General features: G+C 42.5%; 2 protein-coding genes and 1 long non-coding RNA gene across 8 annotated transcripts; 1 reads left to right on the forward strand and 2 right to left on the reverse strand.

Moving 5' to 3' along the window:
• The first annotated feature begins 713 nt into the window (after positions 1 to 713).
• LOC135634602 (uncharacterized) lies at positions 714 to 5,473 on the forward strand. Of its 6 annotated transcripts, none has more exons than XR_010495400.1 (5): positions 714 to 866; positions 959 to 1,060; positions 2,941 to 3,072; positions 3,185 to 3,286; positions 4,966 to 5,473. It is a non-coding gene; the product is annotated as an uncharacterized LOC135634602 (long non-coding RNA). The 6 variants fall into 6 exon arrangements; XR_010495399.1 differs by having other exon boundaries at positions 4,971 to 5,473; XR_010495403.1 differs by lacking the exon at positions 2,941 to 3,072.
• LOC103982670 (cytochrome P450 86A2) lies at positions 5,425 to 7,839 on the reverse strand. Its single transcript, XM_009399658.3, has 2 exons — positions 7,297 to 7,839; positions 5,425 to 7,199 (listed from the first exon to the last, which is right to left on the reverse strand). The coding sequence occupies exon 2, from the start codon at positions 7,161 to 7,163 to the stop codon at positions 5,568 to 5,570; it is 1,596 nt and encodes a 531-aa protein (XP_009397933.2). The 5' UTR covers positions 7,164 to 7,199; positions 7,297 to 7,839; the 3' UTR covers positions 5,425 to 5,567.
• A 1,518-nt stretch (positions 7,840 to 9,357) lies between these two features.
• Positions 9,358 to 12,086, reverse strand: LOC135634601 (silicon efflux transporter LSI2-like). The gene is made up of 4 exons (XM_065145003.1): positions 12,035 to 12,086; positions 10,130 to 11,266; positions 9,848 to 10,037; positions 9,358 to 9,771 (listed from the first exon to the last, which is right to left on the reverse strand). Exons 2-4 carry the CDS (start codon positions 11,138 to 11,140, stop codon positions 9,506 to 9,508), a joined length of 1,467 nt encoding a protein of 488 aa, XP_065001075.1. The 5' UTR covers positions 11,141 to 11,266; positions 12,035 to 12,086; the 3' UTR covers positions 9,358 to 9,505.
• Positions 12,087 to 17,630: the final 5,544 nt, after the last annotated feature.

Below are 17,630 nucleotides of genomic sequence, written 5' to 3' on the forward strand. Positions count from 1 at the left end.
TTTTCCTTTCAAATCTTACTTGTTTAATCATTCTACTTATAACAACAAGATAAGGATTAGAATATTCGGGTCAATCCTTATCGCTTAATCATGCACCGATATATAATTAAGGAACTGTTGCATCGACCCCATGATTGGAAGTGTTTCTGCTATTAAGAAAGTATAAGCAATGAGACTTACCAACCAATAGTAACGTATGGAATGACATGGTTATCATCACCTTCCTAAAGTTTCACTAATCATCATATAAACCAATGGTTTTTTCCCTTTTATAAAAGTGTACAAAACATAATTTAAATGAATTATGTTTCATAGCATCTTCTTCTACTCGAGTGTGTAAATCGAGTAGTACTAATGCACCAAATTATGTGTTTTCTGTTGCTTCAATTTGTCATCTTCTTCTTCACCCCAAACGAGCAGAAAGATCGACAAATGCACCAAATTCTTCTTCTGTGCCTCATTAACATACTACAAATGATATTAGTAATAATAGTTATTAGATTCGTTGTTAACATATGAGGCGGCTTAATGACACGATGATGTGCCTATTCAATGACAATAATATTAATTACTATTCTTTTATATACTTTCTTGTTAAGATATGAGATAGAACAATAACAAGGAATTATTTATTAAACGGATCGGGTAGATCCGGATAAAAAAGGATCTGATCCGCTGCAATCCCTACGAATCGGATCCGCCATAAGTTACAATCGCCGGCTCTTAAGCAGGAACGAGGCGTGGGGCTTCAAAAGCGCATCGCCGTCTCCTCGGGTTCGTTATATGATCGGGCGCCAGCCATGGCAATCCTCCGCGCCGCTACGGCGATCTCCGTCGTCTCTACGAACGGCGAGCCCATCGATCTGGTGCGATCTTCATCGTCTTTTGCATGCATCCGCGCTTCCTCGTCCTCTGTTTTTCTCTAATGTGTTTTTCTTGTATGGTGTGTCGCGATTAGGGCGCGAGAGAAGTTTAAACGTTTGAAGCCTTGCGCCTCCTCGCTCTCGCTGATGGCTACAGATCCACCGAACCGACGCTGACACCTCTCTTCAGAGCAAAGGTCCCCTTCTTGTTCCGTACTCTTGATGTTTCTTTTTGTAATCTGATAGAGAGACCGCCTATTATAATGTTTCGATGTTACTTTACGAAAATTATACAAAGAATTACTTCGATAAGTCCTCAGTTTCGTTGTTCGGGTGAACCCAATAGGGATATGATTATACTGGCGCCTCTGGGGATTGGAAGAAGTGGGAATCAATCGTTGAAATAGTGTTGGGATTGTTAAGAAAATATATTAAGATCATATATCATCTAACGCCTTAAGCTTTTAGATTCAATGATATCAAAGGGAAAGGAGTGTTCAATTCTTGTTCAGGCTATGCTTATAAAACAAAATTGAAGAACAAAATTAAGATCATGTCTCATCTAACGACTTAAGATTTTTAGATGCAATGGCTTTGTCAAAAAAAATTAAGAGGGATGCCATAATTGATGTTGAAGTCGATGTTGGTGCTCGGCATCTCTCATACGTCTTGATGGTCAATAGTGCTTCTCATAGATCTCAGAAGCCAGTATTGGCACTTATATCTGTTTTCTATTTTGTTAACTCATGCTACTTTGGCTGCTGCCGTGTTTCATTTCAAGCCGCAACGCTGGATTCTCTATTTGGTTGTTTGCTTCATGTTACTGATCCGATATCATCAGCTTTGGTCATCTTTAAAAACAAGTAATTTGTCTCATAAGTTATCTTTTATGATGATTGAATTGATAAAGTCTCTATGTGATCTTCCTAATGGCAAATTACGGAAACTATGATGAGACAATTACTAATTATGTAAGCAGTTTTTTATCCTTGAGTTCTTGAATCCTCTTTGGTGCTACCACTTTCCTTTCATTTTTCTTTTTTAACCACTGGAGTAATCCCAGGTCTACTTTTACTGTCCTCTTTCTTATATCAATCAGTAGGAATTACATCATCTGCAACTGAGAGATATAGCCATAAATTCTCTTTAGAACTGTTCATTCGCCATATACCTGTTTCATGTCAGTAGGAAGTAGTGGCAACCATGTTCACCCTTAATTTAAGTCCAGTGGGGCTTTTCTCCTTTGATGATTCATTGACTTCACGGCCATATCTCTTAAATGTGTCATTTAAGATGATGAATGCATCAGCAAGAGAAAAAAGAAACAACTAGAATATTAGATTGTGTATTTTGTTTCTTGGCTATGTTAAAAGAGCATGTCCACCTGTTAAATTCGTAGTGGTGTTTTCCTTAACAAGTATATGTGGAACTTGCCTCAAGCCACTGTTCAATGTTCTTTTCTAAATTCTCCATATAAATTCAGCAATTTTTTTTAGGAGTCCGAGATGACAGTAAGAGATATGCTCACATAGAAGTTATGGCATCAAATTGCATTTTTTTTAAAGAAGAGTTAAATAAAGCTTAAAGGCTTTCATTTAGTGTCACATGACAAAGGAAGAATGCAGTTTTATACGGACAACGAGTCCATTTGCAGCTTTCTGGGGATCCGCATAAGTTCTTAGCGGTGACCTTTACATTTAGCTATCCCTTGGTACTGATAGGCTACCTTTAGCTATAAATAAACCAGTACATAAATTGGTGGAACTTCAAATCCTCGCAAACCTAGGATGAATGGGGTGAGGTGACAGAAAACCTTAGTTGGGTAGTGCAATTATATTCAACCTTAGGAGTGAGAGGCCCCTGCAAGGGCACTAGTATGAACTTTATCTAGTGCTGTTTAGTGACTGAATTGCTGGTCATGTACAGCTATCCTTATGGTTCTCCACTTGAGCCAACTTACTGACCCCTTTATTATATCTTGAGTTAGTCTCAAGTTGCAAATCAATAGTCCTTATAGATTTGATGTTCCCAATATAAGCAATATAAGCTGATTTTTGGTCTTCTTCCATAATAACAGACCTTAACTTGAGTTTAATTCTTCCTCCGAGAGGTGCAAAGAGGATATAAAAGGAACTACTGCTGGAAGCTCTAGATTTTATGTGATGCATAAGCTATACTCTGCTGAAGGAATTTGAGACTCTCGGTGGTGGTACATAACAGACTTTCTGGAACTGGATCGCTTGCCTGGTTCTTGTTCCTTTATTATTATTATTGTTTTGTTGAAGCTGAAATAGTCCCATGACTAGTTAAAATATTTTCAGCTGATCAAGGTCCGTGCTTTGCTAACGTCACAGAAGTACCCAAGAAAAGGCAAAGCTGGCTCCACTGAACCTTTCAAAGTGCAAAAAGGAGCAATGATATGGGTAAGCAGTATGAAGAGTCTCTTAAAATATAATAATAAAAAACATGAAGTGCCTCTTTTATATTAAAGCTTCCCATGCTTACATTTTGTGTTCATGTTTATTTAGTCGCTTTTCTTTCTAAAATTACAATATACTCATCCAATTAGTCTTTTCCAACATTGAATAATCTTGTCGTTAGTGATCTTAGCATGTTTGCTGGACCAAATTAATTCACTCGAGCATTGCATGTATATTTCAGTGGATAATGCTAGCCGACATTCAAAACAGGCAATTTTAATTTTTTTTTAGGGAATCAAAATCGAACTACACAAGGTTGGTTTCGGTTATGATTGTGGTTTTGACGATTTTGGTTCCGTTTCAAATCGTTGATTTTTTTAATTTTTAATTAAAAAGTTTTTTTTTAAATCATAATTTTATTTGTAAGATTTGATGGTTATATTATTTTGAAAAGGGGATGTATTGATGTAATGAGATGACTGATATAAAAAATTATTATAAAACTCATAAGATTATAGAATTTGTCCTTACATAGTTCAAACGATCGGTGGACTATCGAACTTTTAATGATCGATTTAAATAGCCCCACATGATCAGTCAAAAGGGCGTCGACCTTTTTTTTTCTTTTGAGATTTAAAATCATCATTTCGAATTGAAATTGAACTGTCTAGGCTCGATTTGAAACCGGTAAATTGTCGGACTAATTCGTTTCTAGTTTGAACTGCTGGAAACAGGAATTGAACCGCCAAAAATTGATTCCCATTCGATTTGTAATTGGTAAGTTAGTGGGCGATTCGATTTTGATTTGTGTTCAGTTTGGTTCCAGTTTGAATAGAATCAGGGGACCTGGTCTACCGATTGCTCTTGATGTGCTGGATTCTGATGCAAAATATCAAGTGCTCACTTTTGGTTTGGTGAAACCTCCAGTGCCATGTGTGACATAGCACTTTGAGTTAATATGACCCTTTATTTTTAAGAGAACAAGTCAAGATTAGAACAGGTTTGTGGAGTTCAAGTGGCTAGAGGTGTATTTATGGCCCTCTAGCTTTGCTATTCTAGAGATAGTTTCCTCGTAGGTTGGGGATGGCATGGCTGCCGACCTTTAGTCTCTACGGTGAAAACTCCACCACGATATGAATGCTAGTGTAATTGTTCTACCTACGAACAATTAGATGGTGCGGTAGTTGTGCAGAGTGGTTTGGACATTTAATGCACTCCCATTGTTTTCTTCAGTTTCCCTGGTCCTTTTATGTGCATTATTTTTTCCTCTTTATGTGCATGATAAGCTCCTATACCACATAATCTTTTTAAACAACAAAATAGACATGTCTGATCATGACATGACTCGGGAAATAGACTTGATTTATGGAATGGCTTTACATCCAAGTTGACATTAAAGGGGATATCGTGACTGGGAATAAAGGTTGGCCAGTTAGTAGTTCCGAGGTAGATTAGTATGTGTATGTAGTTTTATCTGAGACTTAAATCCTAGTCACTAGAGTTATAAAGAAAACAAAAACTCACTCATCCAAGCTTGATTCCAACACCAAGTATGTATTAGCAATCTTCGATTCTCGTAGTTACATAGGTAACATGAAACATATTAGTTGTAGAAATCTGCAGTTTATAGGCCATATCTTTCATATCGTTCATGTCTGTTTGACACGGCCAGCTTACTCAAGTGCAGATCAATTCCCTTCGAGGAGACACCGACTGACAAACCTGTATAGTGGATCTCTTCTCTTCAAAAGCCATAACTGCGGTCCAAGGACTGCTGATTCATCAGCTACACGTCAGATCCCACCAGCAATATGATGACATAAGCCTTCCAAGTTAGAGAAATCATTATACCTATTACCCTCTGACCCGAAAACTATCAAGCGTACATGCTGAGGACATTAAATCATGGCGTCCATACCCTACAAAAAAAAAAAATAATGGAGGCCGCAAGGATCATTTATTAGAATGCATTCCAACGTTAAATGGATGCCTTTTGTTCTCCATTAAGCCCTCAATTCCACCACTTATGATGTGTATCATCATCAATAAATGCACTTGGCATACATGTTTTTTCCTTGGAAAAAAATCTTTTTATCAACGTATGCCTATCCACCTTTTATTTAGGATCAGAGCTCTACATGTAATATCGAATTTGCTCATAATTAATAAATCTATCACAACATGTAATAATCCTTTCTCTTCCCCAATTCACACCAGCTTGTTTACTTGCTATCTACAGTTGGTCACAACTTAGCCCACCATCGTTTATGTAAACGGTGGTGGCTCAGGCAGTGGCTGCCACCAGCTCGGAAGCCACCACCATCTTCGGCTGAGTTGCTGCGAGCTCCTCAGCGATGGTGGTCAGGTTGCGGTCGTGCACGTTCACCCTCAGTCCATTCCTCATGAACAAGGTGAGCGACATCTTCTGCTCGACGCGGTGTCCGGGGGCGACGCTCAGCTGGTGCCTCAGCAACACGGCGGCGGCGATCGACTTCATCTGCAGGTAGGCAAGGTCCTTCCCGAGGCAGATCCGCGGTCCGCCGTTGAACGCCACGAACTTGAACGAGTCGTGCGGGAGGAACCGGTTGCCGTCCGGTGAGAGCCATCGCTCCGGTCGGAACTCGAGGCAGTCGTCCCCCCACACCGACTTCATCCTACCCGCGGAGTAAATGGAGTAGGTGATGGAGGAACCGGCGGGCACGAATGTGCCGTCGGGGAGGACGTCGTCGGCCATGACGTACTTGGAGTCCTCGGGGACGGACGGGTAGAGCCGGAGCGTCTCGGAGAGGGCTGCTTTGAGGTACACGAGGCGACCGGCCTCCTCAAAGGCGAGAGGTGTGGCGACCCACGCTTTGGGATCGTTGCCGCGGGATTCGGCGAGGACGGTGGCGAGCTCAAGTAGGACGCGGCGCTCCACGGCCGGATGGGTCGTGACCAGCCAGAAAAACCAGCTGAGCGCGACGGAGGAGGTGTCGCGTCCGGCGAGAATGAAGTTGAGCACCACATGCTGGAGAAAAGAGTCGGTGTAAGTGCCCTTCTTCATGAACCGAGAGAGGAGGTCGTCGTAGTTCCGGCCGTCTCTGAGCTCCAGCTTGCGGGCCTTGATAATGGCTGACAGGTAGCCGTCGACGTGCGCGACGCTGCGCGTGAGCGTGGCCTCCATGCCGACTTGGAGCCACTTCTTGAACCGCCAAACGAACTCGGGGAAGACGAAGCGGTGGAGGCTGGCCTCGGTGGCGCTGTCGAAGGCGATGGCGAAGGCGTTCTCCGGGAGGTCGGGTGCGAGCGTCTCCGGGTCCTTGCCGAAGGCGAGGCCGCATATGTTGTCAAAGGTGAGCCGGAGGAGCAGATCCTGGAGGTCGACGACCGTGGACCTGGCGGAAGCTTCTTCGAGGATGGGGAGAAGGCGGAGGTGGATGGAACGGCAGACCCACTGCGACAGGGCGATTCGGAGCGTGCGAGTGGTGAACTCCAGTGCAGCAGTCTTGCGCTGGAAGAGCCAGGTATCTCCATCGGAGTTGAAGATGCCGTCGCCTAGGAGATCCAGGAAGACGGCGTGCCATGTCGGGCCCTTGGGGTAGTTGTCGAACCGGGTCTTGAGCACATGCTCGAGGTTGCGCGGGTCGCAGGTGACCGTCACCATCCCTTGCCGGCGTGCGAGGCCGGGGATGGCGCAAATGCAGGTCTGGTAGGTGCCGCCGGTGCCGCGGAGGTTGTCGGAGATCCACTCATGCATGCGCTCCGAGTGCTGGATCAGGCCAGGGAGGCTGCCCAACACCGGCCACACCCGCGGCCCGCAAAGCCCCGCCGCCAGCCTCGAGAACCACACTACGTAGGCCGCCATGCATGCAATCACCACAACCACCGTCGCCACGTCCATCTCGCCTCTCCGCTATATGCTTGCACTCACCGTCACCTGTTGAAGAAGGAACAAGACGTACTGAAATCGACGGAGGAAGCGTAGGAGTGTGATCTGAAGGCTCTGCAAGTCTTCTGGGCTGGTGGTGACTCACCTTAGGGGTGGCAAAATGGACAAGCGGAGAAGATAAAAAAGAGATGGGGGAGGAACAGGGCAGGGAAGGTACAAAATTTATAGAAAGGTGGTGGAGTTGCAGAGTGACATTTAATAGGACAGACTGTTCTTTTGCTTCTCACCAGCTACCACCTCCCTCTTCTTAATCTCCCTCACTCACTCGTAAGAAACGCCACTTTCCTGAGCAATTTAATGCCATCAGAAGCGGTTGGGTTCGAAGAGATGGCTGGATATGGAACAAGATCAGATAAGAACCATTAGACAGGCACACCTCAGTGATACTGCTGCAGCGGACGTTGGTTAGAACGAAAAGTCTCGCGATGCTTTCATAGCCAAAGCGGAAGATGGCTACGTCATGAATCTCAGGGATATCACCTAATCGTCGAGAAGCAACAAAGAACTGCCTTCATAAATGAAGGGAGGATGCTCCAGTTCTATTGCAGTCAATTAAATGGGAGTTCCTCTGTGAATAAGCAAAAGAAAGATGCAGATATAATAACGACAGAGAAGATGGTAAAGAAGAGAAAGAGGCAATAGGGAAGGAAGATAAAGCTGGCCAACATTTCTTTGTGGCGTTGGCCATCTGATGTTGAAACCTTGTACTACACGAAAAAGAAGGGGTTGGCCATCGAGTGTGACGGTTTGGAACTGGGTGACCAACCCAACCAAAACATGAGCTAGGTGAGGGGTTCAATAGCATTCTAGTTTCTGTCAGAACCCCCAATTTAATTATGAGACCTTGGTGTAGACCAAGGGGATAGATAGCACATTCTTTCAATCTCAGCATCCATCAACTTGGTAGTAACTCTGAATTGTTGTTCTCTTGAAGCTCATTCTCTTTAGATAAATGATCCGTTCGCTTTGAAATAATCCTAATGATGTAGAATATGATCTAACTATTTATATTTAGGGAGGTTGAGATATTACTTAAATGTACTAGAAAATCTTATAGATTAAATCTGCTCACAAATAGGGTGTTCTGTCCTTCAAATTACATAAATACAGCTTAAAGGGCACTTTTTTGGTTCCCATGAAGATACTGATTTTAAAAAGAAGAAAAATGTATGATCAGTGTCAAACCAACATATGGAAAGAAGCAAGTTTGGTGGTTGAGTTGGTAGGAGGAACATAAGATGAATCTTTTATAGATAAGAGAGACTTATGTCTACTCTTTTTCCCCACACAGCTCAATATGAGCACTAATTCTATCTACTTTGTCAGTTCCATTTGCAAGCAGTGCTCTCCGTATGTTCTCTACCAAGACAACTTCATCTGATTGCTGACGCCTGGGAGACTCTGTTCTCCTCTACCAGTGCCAGATTCCAACCAAGCCTTATCTTTTCCTCAAGTTCGAAAACGATGGCTTATGCTTCAAATGTGTTGCAATGGCTGCACTTCAGTTGCAATTACTGGAAGACTACCAAGCATGAGGTAAAGATCTATATGCATTATTGCTTTCGAACGAGTCAAGCGCCTACATTTAGAATGTGACATAACTTTTTAATCTAAGTCTGTCGGATCCATCCAAATGACCATTTCAGACATGCAATCCCACCATCTTAAATGCGGTCAAGGACACAGGCAACACAGCAGTCCATTGCTCTGGTCGGATGATTGAGGTAGACCGACAAAGATCTTCCTAAGGACTGGGTGATTGAAACCATGGTTTTACATATTTATCCTTAAAGTTTGGATATATAATGTTTTCACAAGAACAGTTCATGTAATTGAGGTTGCTTAGCATGCAGAGGTACAATGGCAACTAGGCATCTCGCCTGCATGATTATATATGTTCATTTCTTGAGAAGTTGTTCCAAGTATTTGGCGTAGATGCTTTTCCTATTCATTAATAATGAACTCATTTTAGTACTCTGTGATTACGAAATGAATTATGAGAATTGGATACGACCCATATCTATGGGAGAAGATCCGAACTCAAGTGAAGTTAACTAAGAGATCACTTTATTATTCTTATTTGTTGTTATTTGCCCTTTGAAAGCATTATACATTGGTGGCGGTTAATACACGAGAATAGATCCTATAGATTCACTGATTTCATGCTTTATTTCAATCCTGGACAGGAGTTCATCAAATCATCCACAACCATAAGGGCCTAAATTCACAAGCAACGTTGTTTACAAGGACGTGCTCACCATCAGTCATGGCTCCGGCGCTGTAGCGTCCGCAAGCTAACCCTTGATCAAGGGGAGGCCGATCGCCGTGACGATGAGCGTCGATGGGAGGCCGAAGACGATGTGCGCCCAGAAGGAGAGGGTGTAGCCATGGAGCTCCGACTTCCGCGCCTGCTCGCACACGATGAGGTTCGCGGCGGACCCGAGGAGCGACAGGTTCCCGGCGACGGTGCTCACGAACGCCAGGATCAGCCATGCCCGCGTCTCGTAGTCCGGCGACACCGCCGCCGCGGATTTCGCCACCTGAGCTCCCAGCAACAGCACTGGCTCCAAGGTCAAGTGAAGACTGAGCTTGGCGACTGAGATAACATGCAGAGCGAGGAGAAGAGTTTGACCTACCAGTGGGGACATTGGACGCCAGGTTTGATAGCAGCAGTATGACCACGGCGAGCACTGCTACGCCACTCGCATGATTTATTCTGGAGTAAGGTTCCATGAATTCCCAGAAGGCACTTGGTATTCCTGTCCTGTTGAATCCATCGACTGTGATGAACATCCCACAGAAGAACACCAGTAGGGAATATGAAACCTGGGCCATCACATGCATGCATCCGGGATTCGTCATCTCCACGAGCACTAGGTATGTCTGAAGCTTAGTAAAGGATCAGAACACAGTATTACCTTGTCCAGACAAGGGCCAGCATCCTTGAAGTCGATCACCACAAGTATTAGAGCAGCAGTGATCGTAGTCCATGACATGTTTAGTCCCATGAGCAGCGCTATCAGCATGCCAACACTGACGATGTAGACGAAGCCCTTCAGAAACAGCGCCTTCTTGGTCAAACACCTCCTCATGTCGGGAACTTGGGAGCAGCCTCGCTTGGCGCCGTTCCTGCATGGGGTGTTCTTCTCGACGTCGTTCACGGGAGTCATGTGTTGGGGATTCAGAGGAGAAGGGTTGGGCTGCAAGGGAGACGGGTGCGACATCCTCGCAGGCGAGAAGGTATGGGAGTTCACTTCGTTCTCGGTGACCACGTCTTCCTTCGCCTGTTCTTCGCCTTCCTTTGGCGACAGCTGCCGCCAGAACATGCAGAGAAGGAACACCACGTTGATGACGACGCCGAGGAGCATCGCGGGGACGACTCCCACGAAGAATCTGACGAAGGAGATCTTGCTTTGAACGGCTATCACCAGGTTCTGCGGGTTGCCGATGGGCGTCGCGCTGGAACCGATGTTGGCGCTGGACGCCAGCGCCAGGAGAAATGGCTTGGCTGGAAGCTTGTGCTGCCTTGCGAGCTTGAGGACGAACTCGGTCAGCACGATGCAGGTGGTGTCGTTGGTGAACAGCGCGCTCGCCAAGGCCGAGACGAGGCAGACGCGGCAGAGCAAGTCCCGGCCGCCTTTGCTCTTCCACGACAGCAGCCTGCCCAGGTACTTGAACATCTGGGCTCGTTCGAGGTAGATGCTGACGACCATGGTGCCGAAGAGGAGGCCAAGGATGGGGAGGTCGATCGACGCGTAGGCCTGCTCGGGGCTGATGACCCGGAAGATGATCATGAGCATGCCGCCGAGAAGAGATCCGGCAGTTCTTCCTATGGGTAGGAAGGGGACTGCAGGGAAAACAGCCAGCATCCAGAATATGGCAAAGGCAATTGAGCCCAGCACTACTGCAGGAACCGAAGCAAGCGCCATCTTCCTTGATGTGGCAGCCGCAAAAGAATCTCCTATGAAGAATGGGCAAGATGAAGTATCAGCTGTGCAGGTCTGCTTCGCTGCTTTCAGCTGATACTGCTCGAGGAAGTGAACTTGACACTTCCACTGGAAGAAGAAAACGGTAATTAGGAACCAAAACAATCTGATATGAACACTCATGCCATGCACACATTATGCCATCATGATAACTCTCAGATTTCCAAGGTATGTTCATGTGATAGATAATCTGATATTAGATTCTTCTTTAAGCAGGAAATTTGCCTTTATAATATTCTTAAGAATGATAATATTTACCATTAGATTCAAACTCATAATTCTCAGTAATCTTTTTTTCCTAGATTTTGTATCTTGAGGCATATCTACAATACCAGGATCCACAGCAGCCTGCTATCCGAAGTAAAACCTCATGACTTGAGGCTTTTGCTAGATGTAAGCAAGGTACTATGATGTTTCTTTTGTTCTCTTTCTTCATTCATCTCTGACTGTTTCTTCTAACATTCCTAGTACATGTAACATACAAGCAACAAATGAACATGCCATGTATGTTTGACATATCAATATTTGAGCATCATGTTCCCCCCAAAAATGATGGATTAGGTAAGCAGGGAACACTGTGTAGTTTCCTGAACAAATTCAAGAACTGAAACATATAGCAAGCAAACAGGTAAAGACATCATATGATTTGAATCCTATGTATGCTTCAATTAACAAGCTTGTGAAGTAGAGTTGATCATCAGCAAGAGAAAATAATTAATCTTTTGAAGATACAATTTTGGTATCAGTTTGAACATTGGCTAAGAAAAATCTAAACTGTTGATCTAATGGAACTCAACAGAGACACCAAAGCTTATCGTTGAGCGAGAGCATTTGTACCTGTGAAGAGCAAAAGCCCAGGAAAGTTGATATGAACCGATGCTGGAGGTGTCAATTTATAGAGCAGCTCAGGAATTAAAGCAACTACATCGGTGAGTGGACTTTATATTGCTAAGATTACTTTAATACAAAGATTAGATAGACAGCTTACGTGAAGAACAGTACAAAAACGGGAAAGTAAGATAAGAGGAAAAATACAAAAACAAGAAAGTAAGATTAGATTTTGATTTAACGGCAACAAAACCATAGATCTGGAATGGGATTGGACTAAACGATGGACTTATTATGACAACTTTCTCATGATACGTCCCGCTCTGTAAAGAGTGGATTGGATGATCACGAGGGAGAGAGATAATGGAAGAGCGAAAGGGAATGGAATCGGACAGCAAAGGTGATTAGAGGTATCAAATGATTCTGCCATGGACTTTTGCCTACAGCATGAATCCTTTCCTATCTCAACAAAAGCGATCTGGTTTAGTTCTTTGGCAGGATCACCATTCTGCATATCACTTATCTTGGACTAGGTTTTAATGGCCTTTGCTAATCTGAAGTGGAGAAGTAATTAATGAATGTTTATCATTGAGATCTATTTCAAGTGCTTTTATGTGCTAAAAACAAGTTTATAACTACAGTTCTCATTAAGAAAAAATCAACACAAACCATGTACTGATGGCGGGGAGGCTACCATCTTCTTTTTCTTCTTGTCTGTATGTCATGGAAAACATTGGAAGAACCTTATACATAGTCTGAAATCTATTTTTTCTCTGCATCCAATCTGATACCAGAGAAATAATTTCGCAATATATTCTTGCCGAAATATTTAGTATGGAGAACTTAGAATAAATTGCATGAGCAGAAGACTTGAACAACTTTCGGATACTTCTTTCTGATCAATTACTTACTATAAGGTTTCACCACAGACTCTTTTCAGTTCTCTATATGAATTTGGATTCTGTAATTGCACACATACTAAATTATTTCTTTATCAACTCCTCTTGCTTCTCTTCGATTAATGTGACCCATGAGCATGGTACCAAGTCATCAATCTCAGTGACCTCATAGCCCACAAATTGGAGATAATGCAGAAAAAATAATACTGTCCGAGGCACCAGGCATTGCTAATCTTCCAAGCTGTCATTTGCATCCAGCAAAAGATCAACTGTGTTGAACTTCTCTCCAAAAAACATGGAAGGAGAAGGACCTCAACAGAATTGTTTTAAAATCATCTCTTGACTTGTGTAGTGGTTACGATATGGATTTTTTTAGCTACTTGATAGTGTTATCTGGAGACCATTCTTTATCATTGAAGAACAGTTTCACTGGTACCATATAAAGCTGATGAATGCCTAAAGTTCTTTTACTGAATACTAAGTCATACTTGAAAAGTTAGATTGTTATTATTCTTTTTTTATTGTGCTACCGAAACCTTGTGCCTAATTGGTCAAGTTTAGTAGGTGATTTGGTTGGTTCCTCCTCTCTATATATATGTGACTTCTTGTGCTCTAACTCTTGGAATGTTCTGCTCATCATCGAAGCCTATAACGATGGAGTGGCGGTGTCAAAGACTTTAGGTTCGACACCTCATTAGTGGATCGAAGTAGATTCCTCATAGAAAAACAATGACTTTGTTTATAAGAAATTGAGTCACACTAATATTTATTACCTTCACATACTTTGTTTTATGAGAGATACAAGGCAGTTAAATGGTCACCTATTAGGTTGATCTAAATCCTTATAAACATCTGAAGGATCAGCTTTTTGCAACCTGATCCATTTTGACCTAGCAATCATCTTGTCACCAGAGCTTGAAATCACATAATATATTCCCACGAAGTTTCCCAAGGCCTGGTGGATGATTAATTTACATGAAACAGTTCTGGGTGACATTCACAGTCGGCATTCCCTGATGTTTTATTAGACAAGCAATCAAAATGCAGAGCAGCTTCTTTCTAGTAGCTAAATTGGGTTGCATCTCCAACTCCTCTTATGGTACAATCTGCTAATAATCCTAGCACTTGGGAGCCCATGCATTTTAGATTCTTCGTGCTTGAACGAAGAACAAGCGATCGATGAACTTGTTCATAGTAATTGTACATAGCGTGCCAGTTTCGAATCTTCCTGTGACTGACCCTGTCACCAAATGCAGGTATCTGTGCAGGTGCAGCATCTGCATGAGGGTGCTCCTGCACGCGTGACCCACTCCTTGTTCTTCCCATCTCCATGAGCTTGCAGATGTGCTTTTTGGAACGAGATCCAACCGATGGCAGAGAGGAGGAGCCGTCGATTAGGCATTCTAAGCTCAGCTGACACCAAAAGATCAGTATGCTCTTCTTTACTTTTAGGTGAAGTGGATGAAGTTCTTTGCACTTACCAGTCACCTCATTCTTTATATTCCATGACGAGGTTGATGAGGCGCACAAGACGTAGTGCCAGCAGCTGCGACCGAGCCTCCATGTCTCTGTCTGCTCTTGCCTTCGGAGACATAACGACACCGAGAGGCTCTCATCACTCTCACCATTCACTACATTAAAGAAGGAGGTCAGATAATCCACTGCGTTAGCATCCCCCATGTGTTCATCGCCATCACCACTACCACCTTCACCATCGCAGTTCTTCCAGTTTGCTCGACGACTTCTGCAAAGGTTTACTTTAGTTGCTGCCGTGATGCATTCACCCCTGGCAGTTTCTGCTTGTGCTCCTCGTTGCTTTCGAGCTCCCCCGGTCATGCATTCGTTCGTCTCTGCACGCGCAGATATAATAACATCGTCCTATTGATTAGGAAGAGTTCGATCCAGTTGCGGTTTTACCGCAAGCAGTGGCGTGCACTGTCAGCGTCAGTGATTGATGCTACTTCTCATGCTAAATTGCGGGGGAATCCCAGCTCTCATACGCAGCCACTCACATCGGAATCTGCTGCTGGATTTTGCTGTCAAGACTCGTGTTTCCACAGCTCGATCGAAGGGTGGGTCAAGTGAAGGAGAACAAAAGGGAACAGAACTGGTCGAGGTGGTATCATATCACCTCCTCAACTCAGCGAAAGAAGAGAAAGAGATCAAAGTTTCAGAGGTTGAATCGAAGTTAATCTCTGTAGCAACGAACACTGCACGCTCATCGAGTATAGTTTCCCATAATTCAGCCTTTTCACTGTGACAATTATCGTTTTCTGCTTGATTAGTCATCATGTCAGTATAAAAGCATGAGAATTATTCAACACTGGTCACATCATCCCCAAAGAAATAGAAAACAGAAAAGAAGGGAAATCACAAGACATGACAATCCTTTGGGTAGTTTTACATGACCTAAGCATCATTTAGATTCTGAGCATTGCAAAAGCAAACAAAATAAAAGTCATGGCATGGAAAAAGAAAAACACTGTGCAAAAAAAGGTCAACACTTTTCACATCATTCCCCCCAAAAAACCAAACAATACTTCTTATCTTATGCAACTTTAGCATCTGTCAGATATCTATCAGATGTTAGACACAACAAAAGCAAAAAACAAAATACAAAAGCATGATAAGTGAAAATGAAAAATACTGTGCAAAAAGTCAACACTTTTATCACATCATCATTCCCCAAGCCACATGTAAATAGATGACTGTAAGGAAATTACCACACATGATCAAATCAAATAAGAACATCAAATTTGTGTGGGGTTTGGTAGGGTTTCCAATCGAGAGTCGTTTGGCATGAGTACAAGCTAAAGCCAACCCTAGTTTTACTTGTTAACAGTGGAAAAGCAATTCTAGTTCAAAGGCAAGCTCTGTGAACCACAACTTTCCAGTTCGTGCTGCTTCCCACTTTGATCCACACATTACAATCAGTGCATTAAAATCATGAAGCCATATTTCACCATCCAAACATAGGGAGAATTGAAGTGAAAAGAAAAAGGAAAAGTTAGAGAGCATCGTCATCAGGCAATGATCATTGAGCCAACATTACTTTTAGCAGAAATGAACATCAACATTCAGCAATGGACAAGGTGTTGGTCCCCTCACCTTTGAATGAAAAATACCAGGAGAGAAGGGATCCCTACTCCATGGATGAGGAACAGTTAGCTTGTTCCTTAAAGCTGGTTCTCCTTGACCCATCATCTTTATGATTCCACCCACTTCGAGAGGCTCCAAGAGCATGGCTGTGGACCATATTTCAAGTTACATATGGCTCCTTGGAGTTGTGCTAGGATCATAGGAGATAGGAGATTCATAAGAGATGAAGAGTGGAAGGGGGACAGCATGCATGGAAATGTGAAACAAGATTGTAGATCAATAGGAAGAATTTTGACATAAAGTTGTTCATAGCATCTGTTTTAGGACTCTTGCTTTATTATCTTTTAGGATTGTCCCATTGTCTTCTCCTTGCTTTAAAGACAAGTTTGGGGTCCTGACCTCAGGAAGCTCATCTACAAGAAGCTTTTCTTGGAGTTTGAGAGTCTTAATTATCCATATCTATTTAAAGACTTTAATGTCTTTATGTTTTGGTTTTCATTGGACTCCTGATTTTTCAACATGAACCACTTTTAGGAATGTGAAGTTTTAATTCACATCTTCTGCAACATATCTGTCCAGCTTATGAATCAGTTTAGGTTGGTGTGCACTTTCATTTTTGGTGCCAAAAATCTGTAGTATCTCTTGATTCTCTCTTCTTGGCCCATCTATGCAAAGGTTCTTTACTTTGGGGAAGTACTCCATGAAGAAAGCAATCTAACTAATTAATCTCTTTCCATGATTCACTGCTACATTCTTAGTAGCTACACTGAAATGTAATAGGCATGGTAACTATAGGTGAACATGTTAACCCCTCTATCATGGTAGATTTGGCCATAACATCAGCAACACACTTGATATACTAAAACCAGTGCAGAAGTTAGGTTGATGTTATTTTACAAGATTTGCTTGTACATAAGTTATATTACAACAATAATAATAAAATCATAAATTCTAATTATTCTATTTTTTTTTTTATCATTATTGAGATATGTAAAAAATCATTGTATATAAGATATATATATGCCTGTTAAACTCCACATTTAAACATCTCATTTGGAGATTTAGCAAAATTAATTTGTTTTTCTTTTTGTTTTGTTCATGATAATTGTTGCTCCATATGGTATAAGGCTTCTATAGCTAGACTGGAATGAATGGAGGAGGGAGTGGGTTGGAGATCAACAAGAAGGGCCCATAGTCAATTCAAGCCTTAATAGAACTGGATCAAAGTTATCATCCATGGAGTTTGGACATGCAATACATAATTAGTTTATGTGAAACTGCACCTGTGGGTTTGAGTAATGTTTTTACACACTTTAAACAACTTGAATTGACATAAGCAGATCGATTAGCTTAATCAATCCAATAACAACAAGACATGTTTTCTAGACAAATTCATCTTTTTGTCAGCCAATGAAGTGTTTCACAGCCTATGATGAAACTTTGAGGGGAGAGGCAGTCACCTGTTGATGATGATCTTAAAGTCAAACAAGTTATGGACCCTTAATTGTTCTAACCAATGGTGATCTTGCAACAGACTATGAGTTAACTGAAGGCATAATCAAAGACTTTTTGATAGAGAGCCGATATCGATCATAGAATAAAAGCTG

The sequence above is a fragment of the Musa acuminata genome, chromosome BXJ3-4 (genome assembly GCF_036884655.1).
Source record: "Musa acuminata AAA Group cultivar baxijiao chromosome BXJ3-4, Cavendish_Baxijiao_AAA, whole genome shotgun sequence".
NCBI classification, from domain to species: domain Eukaryota; kingdom Viridiplantae; phylum Streptophyta; class Magnoliopsida; order Zingiberales; family Musaceae; genus Musa; species Musa acuminata.